Source organism: Tetrao urogallus (assembly GCF_951394365.1).
Source record: "Tetrao urogallus genome assembly, chromosome: 18".
Taxonomy (NCBI): domain Eukaryota; kingdom Metazoa; phylum Chordata; class Aves; order Galliformes; family Phasianidae; genus Tetrao; species Tetrao urogallus.
Genome location: NC_136831.1, coordinates 9,999,094 through 10,022,452, shown reverse-complemented (window position 1 = coordinate 10,022,452; position 23,359 = coordinate 9,999,094). Strand labels below are relative to the sequence as shown.

General features: G+C 44.2%; 1 protein-coding gene across 2 annotated transcripts in view; it reads left to right on the top strand.

The window, feature by feature from the left end:
- The window catches only part of MAP2K4 (mitogen-activated protein kinase kinase 4), a gene marked incomplete at its 5' end in the record, with an annotated part of 81,886 nt that overhangs the window by 33,059 nt on the left and 25,468 nt on the right, over positions 1-23,359 (top strand). For both annotated transcript variants that reach the window (XM_079544499.1, XM_079544498.1), the window contains 2 exons: positions 11,079-11,253; positions 21,047-21,166. In XM_079544499.1, the coding sequence (XP_079400625.1) occupies positions 11,079-11,253; positions 21,047-21,166 (295 nt within the window). The remainder of the gene's footprint in view (positions 1-11,078; positions 11,254-21,046; positions 21,167-23,359) is intronic.

The following is a 23,359-nucleotide window of genomic DNA, read 5'->3' as shown; positions in this document are numbered from 1 at the left end:
TGGATAAGATATGGAGAGGTCAGGAGGCTGTGAGAGTGGCAGTGCAGTTACTTTCCAAAGTCCCCAGACTTGGTAGGGGCTGCCAGCAGGTGCCCAACACTCTGGGTGATGGGTGTAGAAGAGCTGGTGGCTGGCAGCACAGGGGAGCAGGAGGTGGGGAGCGCTGGAGATTCTACACCACAGGCACCTGTGTGGGCTGCTGGTGGGGATGTGGATGTGGCTTTCTCTGGTCACTTGCAGGTCTTGGCAGCTGAGACATGGTATCTAAGGCAAACTTAGGAAATTTCTCTGAATTTGCAGCATTTTCAAGGCCTGATACCTAACACACTTGCTGTCTCCTTAAGTGTATTTTAACTGGCAGCATGGGTGAGGGATGGTGGGAAGAGGGACAGAAGTAGAGCTGCCATTGTCTGCTTCCTGTGAATGTTTTTTTTACAGTTTTCCTGTACCAAGGACACTAGTTTGGTTTGTAAGGAGGTTCTCTGAAGACTAGTAGTTAATTTCCGCCCCCCCCCTTTTTTTTTTTTTTTGTCGAATTTAATATTATTTCTTAAATTTGCTGTGTGGGAAGAAGTTGAAACATTTTGGTTTGGTAGAAGTTGGAAAGTTGTCACACATAGAATAGTGGGGTAAAAGTGCTCATACTCAAGAACTTTATGTTCACCATCAACCCTGCATCAGTCTTGCTCTGTGTTGGTCCATGAAGAGGCTGTACAGAAGAGCACAGCTGGGTGATGGTCTCCCTTGGATCCAGTGGGTTTCTTTCCAGTGAATGCCTTTTAGCGAGATGTGCTGCCTACCCCTTGTCTAGTAACATGGCTCCCCGAGTGACCTGATCCTTTCCTGAGATTCTTTAGGAGTCATCAGCCTCAACTCTGTGTGCACTTGTGGCAAAGCAGCGTGCTCAGGACCAACCTCCAGCTCTGAAGGTGCGTGTTACTCTGCAGAGCCCAGAGAAGAGCCAGGCTGTGGCCATGTTTCTTGTTTTGTCAATTTGGCTTATAAAGCTGAGAATAAGGTGGATTCTCTGGTAATGAATTTGTGTGGTCTGACGAGGAAAATGGTTTGACAAATGTTTGTTGTCCTAACCATTGGAGGGTTAGAAATTTTCTCCATAGCGTTATGGATTTGGAAGGGCAGTACCCTTGCTGTGTTTGGCAAGAGGGACAATGCTCTTTTATTCAAAAGCAGTTCAAAAGTACTGAGTGTTCGGTGTGGTTTAAGAATTTTGGTTGAATTTATTTATGCTGATTGTATCCCAGTCATTCAAAGAATGTGCTGGGTCTGGCTGGGGCAGCAGCTGTGGCATCAGTGTTTAGTAGACCCCAGAGACTGCAGAGTTAAACTCCCTTCACACATCAGGAGGAGCGCATCTGGTCCTGCAGTACCTGGATACTTCACACAAGGATGTAACAACTGGGGTGGTTATTTAAGAAAAGTGAAAGTGTGACAAGTAGTTTTAGAAATGGTATCAGCTCTTCTGTGCCCTTCATATTATTGTGATAGTAGAAATAAATTTTTCTTTTTCTTTTCCTCTCTATTTGTAGGTGCTGCATCCCCTAGCAATGGCAGCAGTGCACGTTTAAATGCAAACCATTTGTCAAAACTTAGTGTGTGGGGATTTTAAAAGCATTCAGCACACCCATGTATCCAAATCTGTTCTGTAGGGCTAAACAGAAAATGGGAGCTTTTTGGTTCAGAATTTCCCATGGCACCTTCGTGTTGTGCTCCATGCCCCAAGGTGTCTCCAGGACCTGTTGAGCTGCACTGCCTGAGGTCTGAGGGGAAGTTAAGCGTATTCGAATTCCCATGTTTGTAAGGCGTGTGCTGAAAACACGTTGCCAGTTTCAGTTAAAATTTAGCCAGGGATCAGGAGATGCTGTTACTCTTACTTATCTAACAGATCAGAGACTGTAGTATCCTCATGATATTTATCTTTTAACGTTTTCTTCTAGAATCAGATTTCTTAGCTATGGTTCAACATGGACAAGTGTTGTTCCATCCTGTGTATTTTACAGATCAGTCTCCTGGAACACGGACAAAGTCCTGAGGCATAAGAGAGCATAGATCCCCAGCTGCCCTCCTTGGGCATATACAGTAACTATGAGCTTAGTCTGAAAGATTCTCTGGTGTTTGGAGAAGAAAATGTGGCGGAGCACTCTGGGCTCATACGCACAGTTTACGCTCTGATGCAATCATTCCAAATGATGTATCTTAGCACCATGTGTATTGAGGATTTGATCCAAGCTCAGGTGAGAGGAAACCTCCAAAGCACCCTACTTTGCACTGTTTCCTGGGGATTGGCTCACAAGTTCAGCCCACAGATTTCTCCACGTCCCAATTCTGCAGGACTGTGTCTTCTGCTTCAGTGCAGAAGCACATAGGTGTCCAGCTCAATTCTGAGTTTCTGCTTCTGAGGCACACTGCTGCGTGCTCAGTTTTGCAGTGTTGGACATCACTGCCTTGTTACCTTTCTGGAGCCAACGCACTCTATCTATGCAGATTATTATGTAAAATGTCTGAATATATGTTTATATGCACTGCTCTGTGCCAGTTCAGTGTCTACTTTTTTTTTTTTTTTTTTTTTTTTGGGTAAATACATTGTTCCAGTAATTACTACCAGGTAGCGAAGTAGGACATCGCTCATGTTGATACAAGTTTAATGTGTTTGTACAAGTGGTCTCCGCTGTATCACGCTGATGATGTATGTAGCCTAAGCGCCTGTCTCTGCTGGACTCTGCTTAATGCAAGATGGTCTGTTGCAGGCTCTTTTTTTCTGGTGTGTGTGGCAGCGACAAACGGCAGAAGGGATTTTATCTAGAAAATGTTGGTATTCGTATTTGTGTTTTAAAGTTTGACATGACCCCTGCATTTCCAGATGTGGACCTTGCAAAGCATATCCTTGCAAGAAACTCCACTGAGCAGTTGCTGTTGCAAACTGTAGAAATAAACTGTTTGATGTCATTCCATGTACTCAGGATTATGTTGCATTTCTTCAGAGCAAGACCAATGTACCTGATCTCTTTGGACATCCATCTCTACTTTGTTGTAAAGTATCTTGCATTTTTACTGGCTACTGGGAGGTGAACTGAGTTTTCTGCTGTGTGGGTTCAAACCGAAGGAATTGGTCATCCTTTCTGTCTTATGGAAACATTAAGAAATGGAGAATGAAGGGAGTAGAGTCTGCGGATTTGGAGACTGCTTCAACTTCACAATTCATCATCACCAGCTAATATTTTCATCTTTTGCATTAAATGAGTGGCTTTCGGCACATTACCGCAAAGGACGTCCAGATGGAACGAACGGAGTGCACCCAAGGAGAGCAGCTACTTGTAGAACTCGTATAGAGAGCTTGACTGTGAATCATGGATGTGATGGAAGAGGGGATCGGCCTGTAGGCCTTGACTGGTTTTGCCATTTGTTTGAGGAGCTGACTTCTGAAAAGAACTACCTGGATGGATGTTCTTGCCTCTGGTTGGGACAGCTTCTCCATGTGGGGAAACGTCGGGAAGCCTTTCTGACATCGATTGTGGTGGCCCTCAACTGTCTTTGAGCTTAGTTCTCTTCTTTGTAAAGAGAGTCTGGGTGGCGGTTGTCCCTTACTGCCCAGTATAGCTGATGTCTTTGCAGACACAAGTGCTCATAACAGATTGTCTCAAACATCTTGTGTGAAGTGGGTTGTCTTCTCTGAGGAGCTGGGATACTTCTCTAGAATCCACTTGTGTTTATTTGGTCTCTCTGATGTTCTAGGTGTTTCTTTCGTACTAGTGAAAGACAAATTCTGTGGGACCATTGGCCAAAGTCAATGAGAACATCCGTAGAGAGCTTACAGAAAATAGCCTTGTGGCTCCTGGGAATCAATGGATAATGCCTTGTCCCACAGCCGATTTGGAGGAGGCCAGATTTTGAAATCTCACATTACTGTTAGTCTGCGGAGAGTGGGGACCTTTGACAGACTGACTACACTGACTACTACTGCCTGCACTGACATGTAGGAGTCCTATGTCTTAGTTGAAAATGCAGATACATTCGCTCTATTTTGTCTTGTTGTGAGCTCTCTTTTGATCACAGAACTTATCAGATGCATCTCTCTGAAAAAGCAATCTTTGACTTGCAGTTAGGTAAGCCTTTGTCTCCCATCTGTCCTTGTCTGCCACAGGAAAAAAGAAAAAGAAGTTCTGGTAGGCACACTGTTTCAGAGTTGCAATGAGTTTCAGGTTAAGGCATGGTTTTCCACCCAAATCTTTCTATCCCCAATAGAAAAGAATTTTTGAAGAAGGAGTAGTAGGGCTTTTAGCTTTCCTAGACTAAGGATGGGATTTTATAACACTTGGAAGTTTAAATTGGAAAAATTGTTTGAAAAATTGTAATTGAAACTATAAGGTTCCATGTGGCTGAAATGACAGTGCTCATTGTCTGGTGCTCTCAGCTGTTACCAACAAGGGGCTGGATAGAACTGAAGTATGATTTGCTGACCATTTGTAGATAGCTGCACACTCATTTGTGCAAGAACTTGAATGCTTGTTCTCTGTGTCCTCCACAGAGTGTTTAGCAGGAGCCTGTCTTGTGTGAGCTACTTGAACCATTCTAGATACCAGGCCCTTATATCAGACAGTGAGATGCCAGAAGCTGGAAAGTCAAGAGGCTCAAAGTCCCATAAGCTGATTTTTGTTCTTAGACAAATATTCTACCAAAGAGTGGTAATTAACCTTGGGTTGATCTGTCAGTTATGCACCTTTTAAAAAGAAAGGATGCGGCTGTTCAAGTTATGCAAACTTGTTCATTCAGAGATAAGATGAACGATGAGCCCACTTGGGAGTGACCACCAGTCCTAGATTGGTGGATCCAGGATGCAAAGTAGATTACTGTAATTATCATTATTTAGTGAGTTCTGCTTTAGAGATGACAAGAAAAGCAGTGCAGTGATGGTTCATGTGCCTTGAGGCCATAGTGTGTCACTAGCATGTAGTAAATCAAATGAAATTATTTATATTTTTAATCATATTGATAAAACAACTGGAAGTCAACATTGCTTTAAGAAAACAGACTGCTTACAATTTAATGTGTTAAAATACAGGTTGAGTCATCCAGATACCTCCACTATCTCATTGCTCCCAGTGAGAGAAGATTGTGTAGGAGAAATCTGGAAGAAAAGCCAATAGTTAACTAATTGTATGTGCTAACCACTCTGTAGGTAGTCTGACTAGTTGAGTATTGTTATACGTTATTGTGTCTTGTGATAACAGCACCATGTTTTCCTGTCATTTTCACAACTTTTCCTGGCTGAAGTGATACACAAGCAACACTGGGTAGTAATCACATTGTCCCGTTCAGTTTCAAAAGGAGAGAAGCGGACCTCATCCAGAAACTTTCCAGCAGGCTACAGTAAGCTTAACTATCTGTTAGCCATTGTCAAATATTTCCATACCTGCAAAAATGGCATCTATTAAAGTAATGGAAATTGTCTCAGAAATAGTGTCATTCCATGGCTGATTTTCATGTAATGTTAATGATATTGCATCTCAGTATTGTTTTACAAACCATTTAAGAAATGTGTTTGGATTCCTGTGATTCTCACTGATGTGCTCGTGTCTGTGTTTCCTGTTCTCTCACGGGCAGCTGAAAGGCTCAGGAGATGTCAATTTTCAGAATAAGAGTCAGCATTCTGTGAAGGGTTGTTCTTTTTAGCTCAGGTTTTCTAGTATTCTGAAATGCTCAAATCCAGTGTAGGCTTTAAGAACCCGGCTGTGGAGCTGTTAGCAGATGTGTGGCAGTCTGATATCCCAGTCAGAGTGGAGTTGAGATTAATGTGCTCGCTCAAATTCCCTGCAGGTTTCACCACGATGAATTGAGAGATTTCCTCTCTGTTAAGGGCAGGGTGAGTCAAAATCTGCTGTGCCTCAGTAGTTTACTGAGGGAGCTTAATACAAAATATTAACATTCTACAAGGCTCAGCCAAACCCTGCTGTAGCAGATGTGAATGTGTGTTGGGCTGAGTCTCAGTGGCTGTGAAAGAGGCTGAGGAATCTTCCAACTTTATTTGTATCTTTTGTCTTGAAGTTTTGCAGGAGCAGAGAAAGACAGAGCAACACTAAGTGCGAATTCTTCTACTTCATGAAAGTGAGCAAGTGTGCTTTTGGCTTTAAACTGGGTAGGTCAGAGATGCAAAACTAAATCATTTCCCTCCTTTGATACATTTTCTCTCTTTCTTCTTCACATCTAAGAATCTGTTATTGCATGGACTAAGCTTCAGGACAGCGTATGTGGGTCAGACCAGAACCAGTTTGTTCTGCCCCTCTTGAAAGGACCTCCATTGCCTATGAGTTTGCTTCTTGCAAAGATAGATCTCTTCTTGTGGGAGTCCAGAAGATTAATTAGAGCTCCAGCGTTTGCAATCTTCCTGAAAAAAAACTTAAAACATTTCATTTAGAGACTTTCTCCAATGAACTTTAAAATAGGGTTGCTGTTTTATTAATTCTAGCCTGTAGGGTCTGAAAGCTGCTTTATGAATGGCACAGATACTTAGACAGAAGGTGCACAAGCTCTGGGCTGTTTGAAAGATTTAGCAGAGATGTTTTATCTGAAGCCATAAGCCTCGTTTTTACTGAAAACAGTGTGTAGCATGATTGAAATTCTGCACTCTGCACGGAAGCTTTTAGCTAGTTGACCTTGATGGCCACAAAAGAATGTTTAAGGTTGGAAAAGACCTCTAAAGATCATTTAGTCCAACGGTCCACCTGCCACCACTATTGCACACTAAACCACATCCCTAAGTACCACACCTACCCTTAAGCAACTCTGGGGACAGTGACACCACTGCTTCCCTGAGCAGCCAGTTCTAAAGCATTAATGCTCTTTTTGAGAAGAAATTCTTTCTAATATCCAACATGAAATATGAGTAAGTGTAAGTTTTAAAAAGGTACTTCCTTAGGCAGACTTCTGAAGCACAGCTGGTTTGTCAGGATCTCTGACTCTGCAGATCTGTTTTGTTCATCTCAGCTGTGATGTTGAATCCCTCAACTTTTTGGCTTGTTTGCTCTGAATCCCACAGAACTTTTAGGTAGGTGAAGCGAAGAGCTTACAGAGGAGATATGGCTACCTGTAGCATCTTTCTGGCCTTGCTTCATATCTGATAATTTTTAAATTTGACTAAAAACGAATAAATCACCCAATCTTTCTCTGCTTCTCCCCACAATCCTTCTTTTTCATGCTTTAAAAAAACAAACAAACAAAAAAACTGGCATCCCTGCTGTGACATACTAATAAATAGCAGGGCTTGGGGAACTAACAGCCTGTGTGAGAGCATCCCAGCACCTCTGTGCTTCTGCTGGGAGGTGTGTGGGGCTCTCACAGGCCCTACCTTTCCTGCGTGGATCTGGCCCATGGCGTGCAGAGCCGCGTCCCCAGCGTGTGATGCTGCCCATGGCCCAGCTGTGGTGCCTGGCGCCAGCAGTCTGCGTGCCTGCTGCCAAGCTGGGCCCACAAACGGATTTATTTCTGACAAAGGGCAACTGTTAGCAGGAGTTGTTGTCTTGCTTGGTGTTCCTAATCCCTGGAATAACTGCTGTGACAAGCATAGTAACCATCTGCAGTGAGACCCGTACATTGGTGCCAATCAAGTGCAAGAATCTCAACCTTGTGAGCCTAGGATTGCTTTATATCTTACTTTTCAGACTTCCAGAGGTAAGGCAAAGTTTGAAGCTCAAGCTCTGGAAAAGCCACCAGGAGCTCTAGTCTCTCAGGTGCAGGCACAAATCCGACTTTTGGCTCTGTGGAGATTACATGAATCTAGCCATCTTCTCTAGCTTTTCCATGCGTGGTTTGAACAATAAAAGGAAGCACCCTGAGTCCAGCATCCTGATCGTTTAAAGAACGTCTGCATAGCTCTGCCCAACACTCCCAGCCTCAGCAAGGTTCAGATTGCACAGTGTGAAGAAATTAAGCAATGGGAGGAGTCCTGTGTCTGTTCACAGCAGTGCAAAGTAATGAGCACTGAGCACAGTGCCTGAAGGCAGAGGCAGGAACTGCCTGTTAATTACTTCTCACCTTTGCTAGGCACTGCTCTGTCTGGTTTCCTCTGTTTCCAAGCTCAGGATTTAGGCAGGTTTTTTCTTATTACTTTTGGAGCATGTCAGTCCTATGGGTTTATGTATGCCTGTATCTTGCAGCAGTGCAGATCCATTAACACGTACTGCATTGGTGACTTTTTTATTCTAGTTGCTTCAATCACTTTTACACCAGAAAATTCCTGTTTTACGTCAGTGCAGTGTCCAACTTCCAGATTTGTATTTTTGAGCTGTTTATGTGGAAGTACTGAGTTATTATTTTTTTTATTTACAGCAAAAGTTTTCTGTTATAAACAGCCATAATCTTTTGATGCTAAAGGTAATCATTGCATATAAGTTATTGACTCTTAAGTTAGGCTGTGCTGCTTAAAGGAAAACTGCATTGTTTACATTTGACAAATTATCTAAATGAGCAAAATCTATGTTATAATGTCTGTTACTCTGTCAAGCTTGTTGTTTGGTTATTTGATCATTTCCCTGGGTATTTTTCAGAAGAGAAATTTAAAAAGGCAAAAAGTCTGATTGCACCGCAAGGCAGATGGCCTCATAAAGACATAATGGAAATAAAGCCAAGCAATACATATGAGATTTGGTGCGTGGACAGTGCCAGTATGTCTCATTTTAAATGCTGAGGTTCCCCAAAGCTGTGCAGCTTCACCAGAACACAGCTGCAGGGACACTCAGTATAGACCTGAGGGGTATTTCCTTGTGCCCACCTTCCTCCCTGCTGCTGGGGACAGACATCCCGCAGCTGCACAACAGCAGCACAGCTCTGCTGTCACATTGCAGCTGGGGAGAGATGGGCCTCCTGTGTGACGGGAAGATACGGGCTCCAGATTTGAGTTTTCTTCTGACGTTGGGTAAGAAAGGCAAAGTTTCCAAGGTGGAAAAACAGGGAGAGGTCAGATTGGAGAGAGGTTTAACTGCTTTTCCAGGATGCACCACGTCAATATTTTTTTTTCTTTAACTTTCTGAGAACTTAAATAGGCAGTGTTGTTTCAAAACGAGATGGAGAGGGATTGCTCGGGAAATCGCATCTCACATTCCACACACCTGGAAGCCCCTCGTTCCCCATCCTGCCCCAGCAGCGTTTAGCTCTGTGAGCAGGAATTGCTGCATCCTTACACTGCAGCCAGAGTCATTCCTGTGCTGCTGACAGCAAGGAGCAGTGCAGAAGTCAGGGGGCAGCTGGCTGATGCAGTGTAGGCTGTCTGCGAGACAGCGGGCAGGGCTGGAGGTCATGTTTCTTCCCTTTTTTTATTCTTCTATATTTTCTTTTTTTCTTTTCTTGTTTCTTTACTGCCTCACTTTCATTCCTTGCTCTTCAGTAAGTAAATTTCAGAGAGAATGCCACTCAGTGCAGTGTTTTATTCTGAGGGATCGAACGCATAGCAGTGCTAAGGGAGGGGTGCTGCTGTGCTCGTCCCCTCTGGGCTGCACACCTCAGTGTGTGCTGCAGGGTTATTCTGAAGGACAGCAATGCTGAAGGACTCCATAGGGAACGGCAGATTGAAAATCTCCAGTTAGAGAAGGGGAATGAGTAGGAGAGACACTTAGAGTGGAAAGAGGGGCTGTTTGGTGGCAACGTTCATTGAACAGGTCAAAGGTTCAGGAAATGCAGCTGCTTCAAAGCCCGGAAAGTGCTAAGCTTGTGTCGCAGGGAAGCTGGAGTGCAGCAGATGAACCGTTTGAACCTTGGTTGCACCGGCAGGTCAACCTTTGGGCCTGACCTCGCTGCTCTCACAAAAGCCGGGTTCCAAATAAAACCCAGGGCAGGATGGGGCCACCAGCACTTCCTGCTGGGCGCTGCTCACAGCTGCTGGTGACACGTGCTCCGTGGAGTCGGCGGTAACGTCCTTATTCCCCAGGCTGATAAACTTGATAAGCTTTATGCATTTGGTCAGCTGCTTCATGTTCGGCCGCAGCCTGGGCGAGCGTGTGGTTGCTTCATCAAATGCCCAAGAGAAGTGATCAGAGTGCAAGGGATGGGTTTGACAGAACCTCCCTTATTTACATGGGTGGCCAAAAACACCTGTTGGCTCGAATATCTGTGTGGGGTCAGTGTGCCCTGCAGTGAGAACTATCCTTAATGCTCTTAATGCTGCATTAAAGTAGGAAGCTCAGATTTTTGACACACGTTGTGACCAAAGATATGTGATTCATTTTGTTAATTAATAAAAACCTGAAATTTTGCATGGCATTTTAAGGTGAACAGTGTTGAAAATACTTGTGCATTTCCTACTAATTCAGTAGGAATTTTGCCACATTTGAATGAGTAATTTTAGGCATCTCAGAACAACTGTTGAACTCCCACATCCTATACACCTGGGGCAACATTCTGCTTGAAGAAGTGCTTGAAGGCACTTTTTTTTCTGTGTGTCACAAACAGCTTGCATTGCTTTTTATAGATACAAGTTATTGGCTCTTCATTTGTTTTTTTTTGTTTGTTTTTGTTTTTATTAATAAATTAAACGATTGCCTAAAATGCTTTAAAAATTAATTGCAGTTTTCCATTAAGAGCAAACGCTCTGAAGTCCCCTTGTACGAATGAAAGATCTTGCTCATGTTGAATAGAAGCCCAATTAAAAGTGAGACTGGAGCATAATGGTATACAGCAGCAGAAGCTTGGGGAGCTGGGGATGGGGAGTGCTCTTCAGACTCTTGATTCTGCATGTTACCAGATCCTGCTTTAAGCCTGATGTATTTTATGCGAAGCAGAAAGAACTGTGTAAATGAGTGATTAGAATGACTCTAATATATGAGACATGCTGAATTTTATGCCACAGCTGGAGAAACTTATCATTAATTGAAGCTGTGAGCAAATGTATGTCATTTTTGATGTAACATCTTCCCTCACCCCTGTACCCTCCACCCCAACCAGAATCCTTCCTGGAGTCAGATTATTGCTGTAGACTTTGTGAACCCCTCTTCTAATGTTTGATCAAGTGATGAAAAGAGACATTTACAGACTATTTAAAATGTGGAAAAATTGCTTCCCAATATTTTTGACAGAGAGAGACTGAGAACACACAGCATTGAATCATCAGGAAAATTGAAGATTTCCCCTGAACAGCATTGGGATTTTACAGCAGAGGACTTGAAAGACCTTGGAGAAATTGGACGAGGCGCTTATGGTTCTGTCAACAAAATGGTCCACAAACCAAGTGGGCAAATTATGGCAGTTAAAGTAGGTGATGCCCATCCTTACATTTGTACTTCAGTCCATTAGGGGTGAAATGTGATGGAGAATTAATGTTCTTCCATCGACAGCCCATCTACTGCTCTTTTCTTTTCTTTCCAATATAAAGGCTGCTTTTTGCTGAAAATGCGTTGTATAACAAGGCATGTTGTCAAGTGATTTGTGACACTCTTGTAATTGCTTGTGCCCCTTTGAAAATGCCTATCAGGAACTTACTGTTTTGAGAGGATCACATGTTTCTGGAGACTGGTAATGGGGCACTGGCCTTTCACCTCTGGGTCACTGGTTCAGGTACAGCCGAGGTTGGTTGTAGGCACAAGCTGATGTCTGGCAGCTTCTTCGTGTCTTTTGTGAAATAAGGCAGCGATGTGAGATTTGCTTTTTATGTAAGCATGTGCCCGTGGTGTAGCAATGAACCACCTCCCCACAAGGAGCTGGAATGGGATCTGCCAAGGAGTGGTTTGCTCTTGCTGATACGTGATGGTGCGTATTTGCTTTCTGCTTACCTTGCTGGATCTGCTGAGGAGATGGAAGGTGTTGTGGATTGCAGGACTGCCCATTTTCTACCTTGTGCTTCCCAAAATCTCACCTTAGAGCATGAACAATATGCAGCCTCATTTCCCAGCTGGGCAATGCGGAGTAGTTCTTGTTTTGCTGTAGCAGTGCTTCTCACCAGGCATTTCTGAGGAGCTGCTCGTCCAGTGAGCTGGGCTTGGTGGACAGCAGCCATTCTCTTTCTTCCATATCCTTTACTTTGCTTGCTGCTAGCTAGTAGCTAATGACATCAGTCTTTTAAGTTTGCTGATGATATTAACTGTAAGTGCTCCCATGGCTCATGTGAAAGAGTAGAAGAGAGCTTTGAACTGTGTAGAAGTTGGTGTCACTCTCTTTTTTGGCTCTCTCTGTCTTCTCGGTCTTTTCTCTGAACTGATCTGGAAATGTTTGCTGCTGCTGGCCTGATGTGGCATGTAGGCACACCGCAGCCCCAGCTCTAGCTGCTACAAATATAATTCATACTCATCTGAAATGTATCAGGCCACTGGAGTAACCAGCAGCCCTTTACTTTCTCCTGTGAATGTTGACATCCTCATAGGGGTGGGATCATTGGCTGGGCCTCACAGATTTTTGGGAGAGATTGCAGTGATATGGATGTTTAATTGTGTTTTTTTTTAATCCCTCAAAGTCATCAGTGGAGCTGGAGGCTGCTCAAAGCTAAAGACCTGGTTCTTTTAGTTGCTTTTGGTGGAACTGTTAGGTGGAGTTTGCAGATGATAGGTTGAAAACCGCTGATGAGGTGAGATGATGCCTGCGTGCCTTGAGCCTCCCATGCCCACAGTACGCGTTCCTAGGCAACAGGTTTTGCAGTCATGGTGGCTGTGGGTCTGAAAAAAGCTCTGCCTATGGCCAAGTGGGTTTGTGACAGAGCTCTGCAGTGGGTACAGCTCTGCTGCAATGAGTGCTTTGTTGGGCTGGCTAGTGTCAGGAAGAAAGAGGCGTGTTTGCTGGCACAGAAATTCTCTTGTCCCAGACTGTTTGCAAAGGGATTTTCTGGATGGTAGCAAAGTGTTGTCAGTGTAGAGGGGCTGCAGTGCAGGTACAGCTCCCACCTGCAAGGTGCAAAGCTCCAACAGTGCTCTTGCCCACTGTTGGAGATGACATTGCGCATCTTATTGAGCTATCTTTGCTGAGGGAAGAGAGGCGTGTGCAACCTCTGCGGGTGCTGGGCATGATGGCTCAGCATTAAGCAAATAAACTCCCCTAATTTTACAGTCTCTGAATTTTGAAATGTCAGAATTGCAGGCTGGGTTGGTGCCAGTTTCTTTTCTCTGAGCACACCCCTGTAGGGCACAGCTGTGCCTACTGCACTTTTCCTCACTGAAGAGAAAAGGGAAGCTGGAGGCTCTGGGCAGCCATATCTGTTTCTAAAACGTTAGGAGTGAGGGCTGTTCTGCACTGCCAATAATGATAAAATGTGACTGAGCAAAGGAAAATGTATGAGTGGAACAGTATGTGACATCTCTGCTGCAGAAAGAGCTATTTCGAAGCTGGTTGGTGCAGTTTCAAGTGAGGTTTCAGGATAGAGCTGGTTCCAGACTACCTACTGGTTCATTCCAAAGCACTTAGCTTCTCTCAAATTGCTGCTGCTTTTGGGGCAGTCTGTGTTGTGCAGTAACCTGCTTTGTTCTGGTCTGGTTTACGGTCCGTCTGTGTTTGGGGCCATCCATCTCCTGTTCTCTCTGTTTCCCCCAAGCCTGTGATGTCCTTCTGGCTTATAAAGCTGATGCCTTCTGAAGCCCCAGCTCCTCACCTGCCTCCCGGTAAACAAGTTGCTCACTGTAGTTTCTCCTTGCTATACAGGCAGGAATTTAACTTGATATATTCTCCTTCAAATTGAAACTATCCTAAGAGAAAAAGCATAGAAAATGAATGGTTGAGAGGAAGCCCTGTCAGTCTAGTGATCTGAGGTTCTAACTATGATCTAAGTCACATCTGCTTGCAGTTCAGTCTTGTGGCACTGTGCGTTGTGCCTGGCCTTGAGGACATTGAATTTCAAAACCAGTGTATCTGATTATTTGGTGGTGCTGCTGTTCCTGTCCAGTGCTTCCCTAAGAGCTGATTACAGCAACACCAGGGCAACAGGCAGATCCTTTGGAAGGGCGTTCAGCAGGAGGAAATAGGTTTTGGAGGCTGCAAGCCAGAAGTTGTTGTCTGTTCTGTAGTGATGAGTGAAACACAGAGCTTCAGAAGCTGCTAGTTGGATGCAGAGTATCTCCTTCATCCCCTTCCACCACTACCCATGACAGGATTCTGGAGCGATCAGCTGTCTTCCACCCCACTTTCTTCTGGCAGGATCAAGTCCTATTTGCAGTTACCATCTCCAGGCTGCATCGGCATGCGGCTTGTCAGTCCCTTCTGCAGACAGGTTCAAATCCTGCTTGTTCCACAGGCGTGCTGCAGTTACATAGTAATGAACAGATGAAGAGTTGCTCTTTTCCCATGTTGGAGTTTCCAGTTCCTGCTGCACCCAGCAGCCTAGCAGCTTTGAGCACTCATCCTGCACACCTCTCAGACTTGAGGAAACGCAGCTGCTATGTCAAACCTCAGATTGTTTCCACTTCCTTCTTTTGGCTTTTCCTAACCTGTCATGCCACTTTCATGACACTTTGCAGTCTTTGGTTCCTTCAGGCATTGTTTACATTCACCTGCTGCTTTCTCTCTGCATGGTGCCCTGTGTTTTCCCTGCAGCATGCGTTCTGCTCTGCTCCTGAGGTTCCCAGGCAAAGCTCAGGGTCTGTCTCTCCTGTCTCCACTTCTTACCACAGTAGTCTCCACTCCTGTGCATGCTGAAATAACACCAAAACAACTTGAGATGTGCAGGTGAAAGCACAGTTTCTCTTCATTTTCTCCTTGTAGGCAGTTTGGCCTGATCAGCCCATGTCTGGATCTTGGCAGATGTAATCCTGGGACCTCTAATGAGGGCATCCTGTGACTGTCAGGCCCTTGGGCAAGACTGAAAGCTTTCATCTGGTACTTCAGCATCAGCAGTGGAGGAGGAAAGTACACCCCTTTATGTCACTGGTGTGAAGCTTTGGGCTGTTGGAGGGAGAGGCTTCGATGATAAATTATTGTGCCCAGTTCTACTCCTCCCTCTCCTTCAGTTTTTGTCCTGCTGTGCCCTTAGAAATAAGTAGTTAAATAACAGGAAGACATGACGTGTCTCTGCAGGGCAGGCCGGAGCAGCAGGACGTGGCTGCAGAAGGCTGGGAGCTGTGCTCTTGCCTACAGGCAGGCAGTTGCAGGATTTGCTGTGTAGCTTTTACATCCCCTGGTCATCCCATTGAAGGCCTTTTCCCAGGCACATCAGGAAGGAGAGGTGGTAAAAGAAAGAGGAATTGGACTCAGAGGATTTGTATGGAACATTTTTTCATTTTTCTCTATGAAAAATATTCTATTTTTGCGAGATTGAAAGAAGAATCCTCTTGTTCCTTAAATCCCATTTATCTCACAGGTCTTCCTACAGATTCCAAGTGCCTGTTCACTCAGTCAGTGGGCACTGCGGTCTTCTTCTCACTCAAAAAATCCCCATTAATTTTCCTGAGAATTTATTTGCATATGGGGTCAAGGCTCTCCCTTATGGGAAAGAAAACAGCCCATTTTTGTCCATTGCCAACTCTGTGCAAATTCACCACCGCAAAGCCAGTTTGTACATTAACTCTGTACCTCCTGAGCAGGTTTCTCTTCTGGAGTCCTTCTTTTCCTTGAAGGCAGTACCTGCCCTGGCCCACATTTGCCTGCGGCACCAGCATCAGTTCTCTGTGATACTGTCTTGTCCAGCTTCCAAGTTTCACCCATCGTCCTTTCACTTTGTTTCTGGTTTCTTGTTTATTCTTCTGTTCTTGTTCACTCTGTGTCAGTCTATAAGTCACTTGTGAACAATCTCTCTGCAGGGAGCTCTGGTCCCTTCCTGGGATCTGCTGCACTCTGTCATTCCTCATCTTATTGCTGAGGCTTCACAACACATGCTGCCCCAGCCCCTTTGGTACCTGCCCTCCAGTATCACCATATGTTGTTGTCATAGCTGCTCTGGGGGGCTGTGCATCTTGTTTCATGAGGATACCACACAGCCAAAGAGCCAGACTGTCTTTGACAGATCAAAGTCCCATTTTATTAGGGTGAAGTGGTTTCCTTGGTAGGCTCACCAAGCAGCTGAGGGTTATTTCTGTCCTGAGGTTTCCCTTTAAGATAGGTGATCAAAACGAGATGTTAAAATATCCTTGTTTTCCCAGATTGATATGAAAATATATAAATGAAACGTCCCCCCAGTCTGAATGAATGCTAGGAACTATTCTCACTGTTGGAGCATGATGCTCTGCTTACGCCTTAAATAGCACAGATAATACGTAGCGTGGGTTTTATTAACCAGAATTCTGAAGGCTAGGAGGGTTTCTTGCTTGAAATGTTCCCAAGATAAATAATCAAATATTTGACATAGCCAACCTTCAACCTGTGAAGCGGTGCTTGTGCCAGCCTGGAGCCCAAGCACAGCAGCAATGGGAAGGCACAGCTCAGGCCCCTGCACTCCCCTGCAGCCTCCTGAACCACGGCTCTCCAGTTGCAGCCGGACGTTTTGGTTTCAGTGCTAGAAGCTTCTAACAGTTTATTCCTCTTCTGGTTCTCTTGTTTTAAACTGGCTGAAAAATGTGCTGTCAAGAGCCTGGTCAAATGGTTTGTGCTTCAGTTGGTGTTCAGGCTTCTTCTCAGGGCCCCATGGACAAGTTTTGCTCCTCTTGTGGTTTTTCCATCAGAAATACACCTAGGGAGTGAGCAAACTGCAGAGGGGGCATTTTTGTCTGCAGTCCTCCAAGTTTTCCTGCTCTCCAGAAGAGGCAGTGATTTTCAGCTATGTACCAGAATTTTCTGTATCTCGCAGTATCTTTCTGCAGTATAAATCAATCTAACTGATTCAGTCTTTCTCTGCAATATTATCTAGTTTAGTTTCCACTTCTAGCCAACATGTTCAGATTTTGTTGGTTTTCTGCCTTCTGTGTAGTCTAGCAATAGTTTTGACCAGTCTACAGGCGGCCTTCCACTTCTTCTGCACTTGTCTTAAGAAATTCAGGAGCAATTCTAAGATCAGCTGGGTAATCGGAGAAGCTGGCTGAGGCACTGTTTGGAAATGCATAGGGTGTCAAGCCTATAAAATGCCTGTAAAAGATCTTTGTTCTTCCAGGAGAAGTCAGTAAGCTGTGGAGCCGTTCCTGCTTCAGAACACAGTGCCTCTTTCACACCATTTTGCGCTGTAGTCAGTGCTTGCTCTCTAAGCCATTGCTTTAAAACAGGTGTTTAAGTCTTGGCTTTCACGGATTTTCACTGAAGGCAGTCCCACAGTTGAAAAAGGTTGTTGAGTATCAGATGTCCTTGAGAGCAGAAGTTAAACATTTATTTATACCTCTGTAATTTATCCATCATTTCCTGGATGTCTGATAGCCCTCTAAGATGACACAGAAGTGGATTAAGTTCAACCAAGGGGCATGTTTCTCTGACCTTCCTGTTTCCCATATGATTTTGGAAGAGGAGCATTAGGATTTTTGCGAGCTGGCTTTGTGGTATACATTTCCATTCTTGGCACAATTAGATACAGTCCCTGAAGCTGACTACTTATCTTAGAATTTATTGAGGAGGATTTTGTGTTTCACTCATCTGTTTGGGTAGTTGGCTGAGAGTAAGGGAAGGCTGTTCCAAACCCTGCTGATAAGATACAGAGGAAGTAGTGAGTGATGAATTAAAAGGAAATGGTGAGAGACTGAATCTTATTAGAGGAGACAGAGGCTAGTTGTGATCAGTGGAAGACCTGACGTGCTTTTTTCAGGGCTAAAAGTGTTATGGATGGGTAGGTGAATGTTCTTGTCCTCAGCAGCAAGTGTGCAAAACCCCCTTCCAGCCCTCTGTTCCTGTCAGCCTGCAGGTAACACAGCCCACTGGGGCGCTGTCAGGCACCACTGCTGGGCTTTCTGCTGAGCCCTGTGTGCAGAACAGTGCTGTTTTTCCTCCTAGCTCAAGAAGCAGGTTTTCAGTTTCATGCCAATGGCTTTTCTCTTCCTTTTCTTCTTTTCCTCTTTACCTTTCCCCTTTTACGTTATTCTCTTTCCTCTTTCTCAACTGGTTGCTACCCACTGCACCTGAATCTTTTCTTGTGTGTACTGAGGCTTGGTGATGTCTCTTCTGTTTCGGGTCTGCTTTGTGGAATTTGCCTGGTTTTAGGTTCAAGTGATCCAATCCACAGAGCGTAGCTTAGCATTTTGCTGCTGATGCTGTCCAGAGCACAACTTTCAGAGCCCTTGTTTCTGATGTTAGAAGGCTGCATCCTAACCTGGGTTTGTACTAAATGGGCTGAAGAATGTACTTCTGAAGGCTTTGTTGCAGTTTGAGGCCAACAAGGAACTGTTAAAAATGAGACTTCCTCTACCTGGTAGAATAAAACCCTTCTTAATGTAGCTTGTTTGGCCATAGCAGCACCTGCATGCAGTAGAGTAACCAGGCTAAGATGTATAGGACCTGAAGACAAGTGAGACCTGTCCGTCCCATTAAATGGTGTCACCAGACTGTTGCCTTGCTTTGTGTCTTCCTTTCCTGCCATTTCCCACATCCTTGGGAAGTCTGTCTGTGGGAACAGCTGCAGTGTCTTGCCATAGAGTTAGATAGTGGGTCTTCATTACAGCTCATGTGCTATTTGAATAATGGCTGCTGTTGACTTTGATTACCTTTTGCTTTTTCTTCCTTCTTTTGCTGCTGAATGCCTGTTCCTTAGCTGGTGAATTGAGACTGCTGGCATGCAACAGACTCTCCAGCTAAACAAAGCTGTCTTCTCCAGCCTGGGCTGCCCCTGCTCCGTGCTGTGCTGCACATTGCCTCTGATTGTTTTGCCCTCATCTTGAATTTTCAAACCCCAAGTCCCCAGCAGTCTTTGGACCCTGAAGCGATGTTTGCTCAGGAGTTCATGCTGGCTTCTAAAGTTGCCCTTTGGGTGCTGCATCTGCATGGATGCTCTGCATTATAACTGACTGACAGTCCATCCTCTGGGTCCTTTACTTGCTCTTGCTCTTTCTCCCAGGGGAGATTGTGGTTGGCAAAAGGAGCAGTGTTAGGATTTGGTTTTGTTCCAAGGTGCCATTAAAATCACCTCCTCTATACAACATACCTTATATGCTTTCCAGAGATGAAGAAGTAAGAGCAGAAAAGGAAATATCAGAGGTGGGATGAGATGCTTTCAGGTGAAGTTGTAGAATTTGAGAAGCATGCTGCAGGGAAGGCTGGACTGTGCAAATGTGAGAGTGATGCAGAGGGAAGCTAAGAAGATTCGTGGATCACCATGAGAAAGGCTTGTGGGGGGCTGGGAGATACAGAGTTGGCATGGAAGAGAGCTATGAGTCACAGTATACAGTATAGAGAAAAGATTCTTCTTGTATTTGCTCCTCACCTTTTTTGTGAACTTTTCAGAGAAGTGCAGAGAAGCATCTACACTGTCCCTCAGACATCCCACCACAGTGGCTTTGCCATCTGTCATCTTCAGTCAAGGGTCAGAGCAGTGTCATTATCATTTCATGCAGTGCTGATGCCATCTAGAAAGAGACATTCATTCTGCTTAGCCTTTGGTGTCCCAGCACGGGGTTGTAGAGCTTTATGTGACTTTATGTGGCTTTCTTCAGTGATGGCACTGAACTTCTGCAAAACAGATTTGAACCAGTGACCTGGAGGTGAAGTGGTTTAGTTCATTGCTAGTCCCCTCAGCCACCTTCTTGCTCTGTTTGCAACTACAAAGTATCACCCACTTGGTGGCTTTGCAAGGTGTGTGGATGTGCTGGACAATTTTTCCCTAGTACTCTAGAACCCACCGGGAGGGAAAAGGACAGCATGAGCACAGCAATGACTGGTTGTTAGGTCTAGTAGGCCAAACTAGAACGTAAAGAATGAATGGTGAAATAACAATATCAGGATGCACCAAAGGTAAGGAAAACTGTAGTGTCAACGTGGTCCTCACTTTTTGTGACTCAACACAAAAAAGTAAAGGTACAAAATCATGCACTGTTTGTTAAACGATGTGATATGAACAGCCAACCTTGATTGTACCTTCACATTCTTAGCCCTGTGCTTGTCACATGTGTGGTCTTGCTGCCACCAGCATTTGTCTGCAGGGCAGGGAGCTCTGCCCAGGAGTGCTGGTAGGACTTGGTGCTGGTATCACACAGGTTTGTCCCAGAACCTTGAATATTTTTTTTCTTTCCTAGGTGCCAAGTGTTTATTGTCCTCAAGGAGTGCCTAGGCTACTTCTGTCGCTTTGGGCTTCTTGACAATTATTTGTTCTTTTTTTTTTTTTAAATTATTTCTCAATGTGACTTCTTCAGGGTCATGATTTTCCTCACATTTCAGGGAATGCATTAATTAGTGCAAATTGCTAAATGTGTTTGCAAAAGTTACATGAAAATCTTTGGATGGTCCACTCCATCCTTCATTTAATGAGCTTCATGTTTGGAAGTGTGCTATCTTCTGTTTTCAAACTTGCATTGTTCTTTCCCACTCAAGTCATAGATTTCCTTATGTACAGTATGAAGAATAGTATGTGTATATATATATATATGTTTCAAACATATAGTATGTCTATATTTTGTACATTATATCTTAATGTTACCTTGGCCAAGGATGTTACCTCGGCCAACTATTGTTAGTTTTATGAGAAAGACTGTTGCTCACCATTAGGGTTTCCAGAGAAATGTGTTTCCTCGATTACCTGATGGGCCATTTTCAGAGTCAGCTGTGGTGGAGAAAATCGTTTTGTCTTCTTTGCTTTTCTTATTGATTTGAAACACAATGTTCCTTAGTTAAATTTCAAATTGGTCTTTGAGCCCCATCCAATATTGCTAAGAACTCTGTGGGTATTTGTTTTGAAATAAAAGCCTGAATGTATTGTTTCACTGTAGGTTTCAGTGAAAGTTCTGCTCTTCGATTTCATTCTGCCGTTTCATCTGAAAATGATGATGCTTAATGATAGTAAAACTTAATTGAGTATATTACAGTCTGAATTTAACTACTTTTGGGGTTATCAGTTAAAATTCTTGTTTGACAATGTCGCTCAGTTATTGCAGTTCAATTTTCCAGAGCATGCTTTGGGGACTGCCTGCTCAGCCTTGGATATGGGGTCCCTGACATGTTTCTCCAGTGGTGGTTTTGAAGATTCAGTAATGGCATATAAGTGATAAAGTCTCTGCCACTCTTCCTCTTTCAGAGAATTCGGTCGACAGTGGATGAAAAAGAACAGAAGCAGCTTCTGATGGACCTTGATGTAGTAATGCGAAGCAGTGACTGCCCATATATTGTTCAGTTTTATGGTGCACTCTTCAGAGAGGTGGGGACTCCAAACTTGCTTCATTCATAGCACACTTTGTTTTTCTGCCTTTTTTGTCTTTGCAGTTGCCAGTTTGCAATAAGGATGAGAAAATTAATTTGTTAGGATTTCTTGACTGCCACCTTTAATCAAGGTTATTTAACCAAGATACCCAGATGTCTGAGTGCTGCTAAACACCTAGATGCTCTCCCACTTGTTATTGTGTCTGTCTGCATATTTCAGTCTCTCTTTCAATGAGCTTGTGGTTCCCTGTGCAAGGTGAGTGCTGCTGGGCCGGGTGCAGCTCTGCAGCACCATGCTTGGACACAAGTGTGATCAATGTCAGCTGTTATCAGAAAGAGCCACGTGGAGGACGTGCAAACTCAGTGTCCCTGTGGCTGCTGGAAGCAGACTTTTACCTGATGTATGTATAGATGTATGTGTGCACATGTGTGTGTACCAGGGCTGTGTCAGACCTACGATTGATGTGCTTCTTCCCTGAAGTTTGTATGTGCAGATGCACGAGGGGTCACCTTGCTGGGTCAGAGCAGCAGGTGCTCCTGTCTCTGGCAGTGGCCCACAGGATCTGCTTACAGAAGCATGTGTGTGACTTTGGCATAGCCTTCAGTCATGTGTAGATTAGTGTCTTCTGAGCTCTGTCTTTTGCGTAGTGATTTTTCCTGGATCTCTTGTCCATTAAAAGGTTTGTTTTTCCTTTGAATACCTGTACATTTTTTGCATTTGTAGTGCTCCCGGAGAAGGACTTCCTCTGGTTGTGCACCCTTCATTTGGAGGCCTATCACCACAGTTCATTTCCAGTTTTCATCCCACTATCCTGAGTGCTGCTCCCAGTGGTTCCCTTGGTGTCTCTATTTGATGAGACTGTTGCTCCTTATCCATTCTGTCCATGCCCGTGAGGATCTTTTGGAGTGTTGCCATATTCCTTGCTACCATATCTTCTTCTTCAGCCTGATAAGTGCCAGCTTGTGTCATACACAGAATCCATTCTGATCTTTAATAATCTTTCTTGCTGTTATCTGCATCTTTTCCAGTTCTATGCTATCCTTTTGGTACCACAATTGCATTGCTGTTCTTGAAAGGAGCAGTACCTGCAATAGCTTGCCTGGGGGGCAGTAATTTTGCTTGGACCTTTAGTGCACATAAATACTCTGTGCTGTGCTGTGCTGTGGAGTGAGTTATCCAATATGACACTTCCATGAATTATATCAAGACCAGAGTTAGAGCATCAAAAGCTATGTAAGCTGACCACTGTTAATCCTGACATAGTTCGGTTCTTCATAGCCAGGAGTACAGTGTTAATCACTGCATTTTTGTGACTGTTTTAGCATCTACTTATTATATACGTAATTTAAGACATGAATTATTCTGCAAGGCAGCAGAAGGTATTGTTCTGTCTCCTTGAGCCTTGCCCAGGCACTCTCATTGCCTTTGAATGACCAGTGAAAACAGTTGGGTGTTCTGCATGCAGCCTGAGCAATCTTATGCCATCTTTGCATGTTTTCTTCTACTTGAGCCTACTTAGAGGAAGAAGAACAACAGTGAGTAGATCCCTGTTTTCCATCTTTGCACATTATCTGGCATTGCAGCCCATGCTGAGCCTGTAAGGGCTTTACTGGAGTGCTGTTAGAGGAAGAAGGTGAATCTTGAAATTTAAAGCTCACAGTTGGAACTGAATATTCAATTCCTGCTTCTCAAGAATCTTTCTCTGTAATTTCATCGAGTCTTTTCTCTGGCTTTGAATCTCAGTCTCTAAAATAGGGCTACTAATCCTTCCTTTTCCCATGCTTCACGTTGTCTTATCTGTTGAACATTTTGGGCCAGGAAGCGTTGTCCCTGTTCATGTGGTCTGAACTCCTACCGAGTGTGGAGGCTCGGCCTTGGCTGCAAGTTGGCAGCTTAGCTGAAATACAAATAATAAGGCTGTCTCATAGTTTGAAGAAAAGTCTCTGGGCAAGGCCATATCTTGCCAGATGCTGATGAGCTACGTGTGCAGAGCTGCTTGAGCCTGTCACCTCTTTGCAACTTTAGGTACATTCCAGAGTATAAGCGTACAATAATGCAAAAACCTGCCCTGATCAGTGCCCAGCCGTCAGTCCGGCCTTTGCAGCACCCTCTGTATTGTCAAAAATTCTCTTGCAGCTAGGCACTGTTCTTTGGGCAAGGCTGCAGTAAGGTCATTATATATTGGGATAT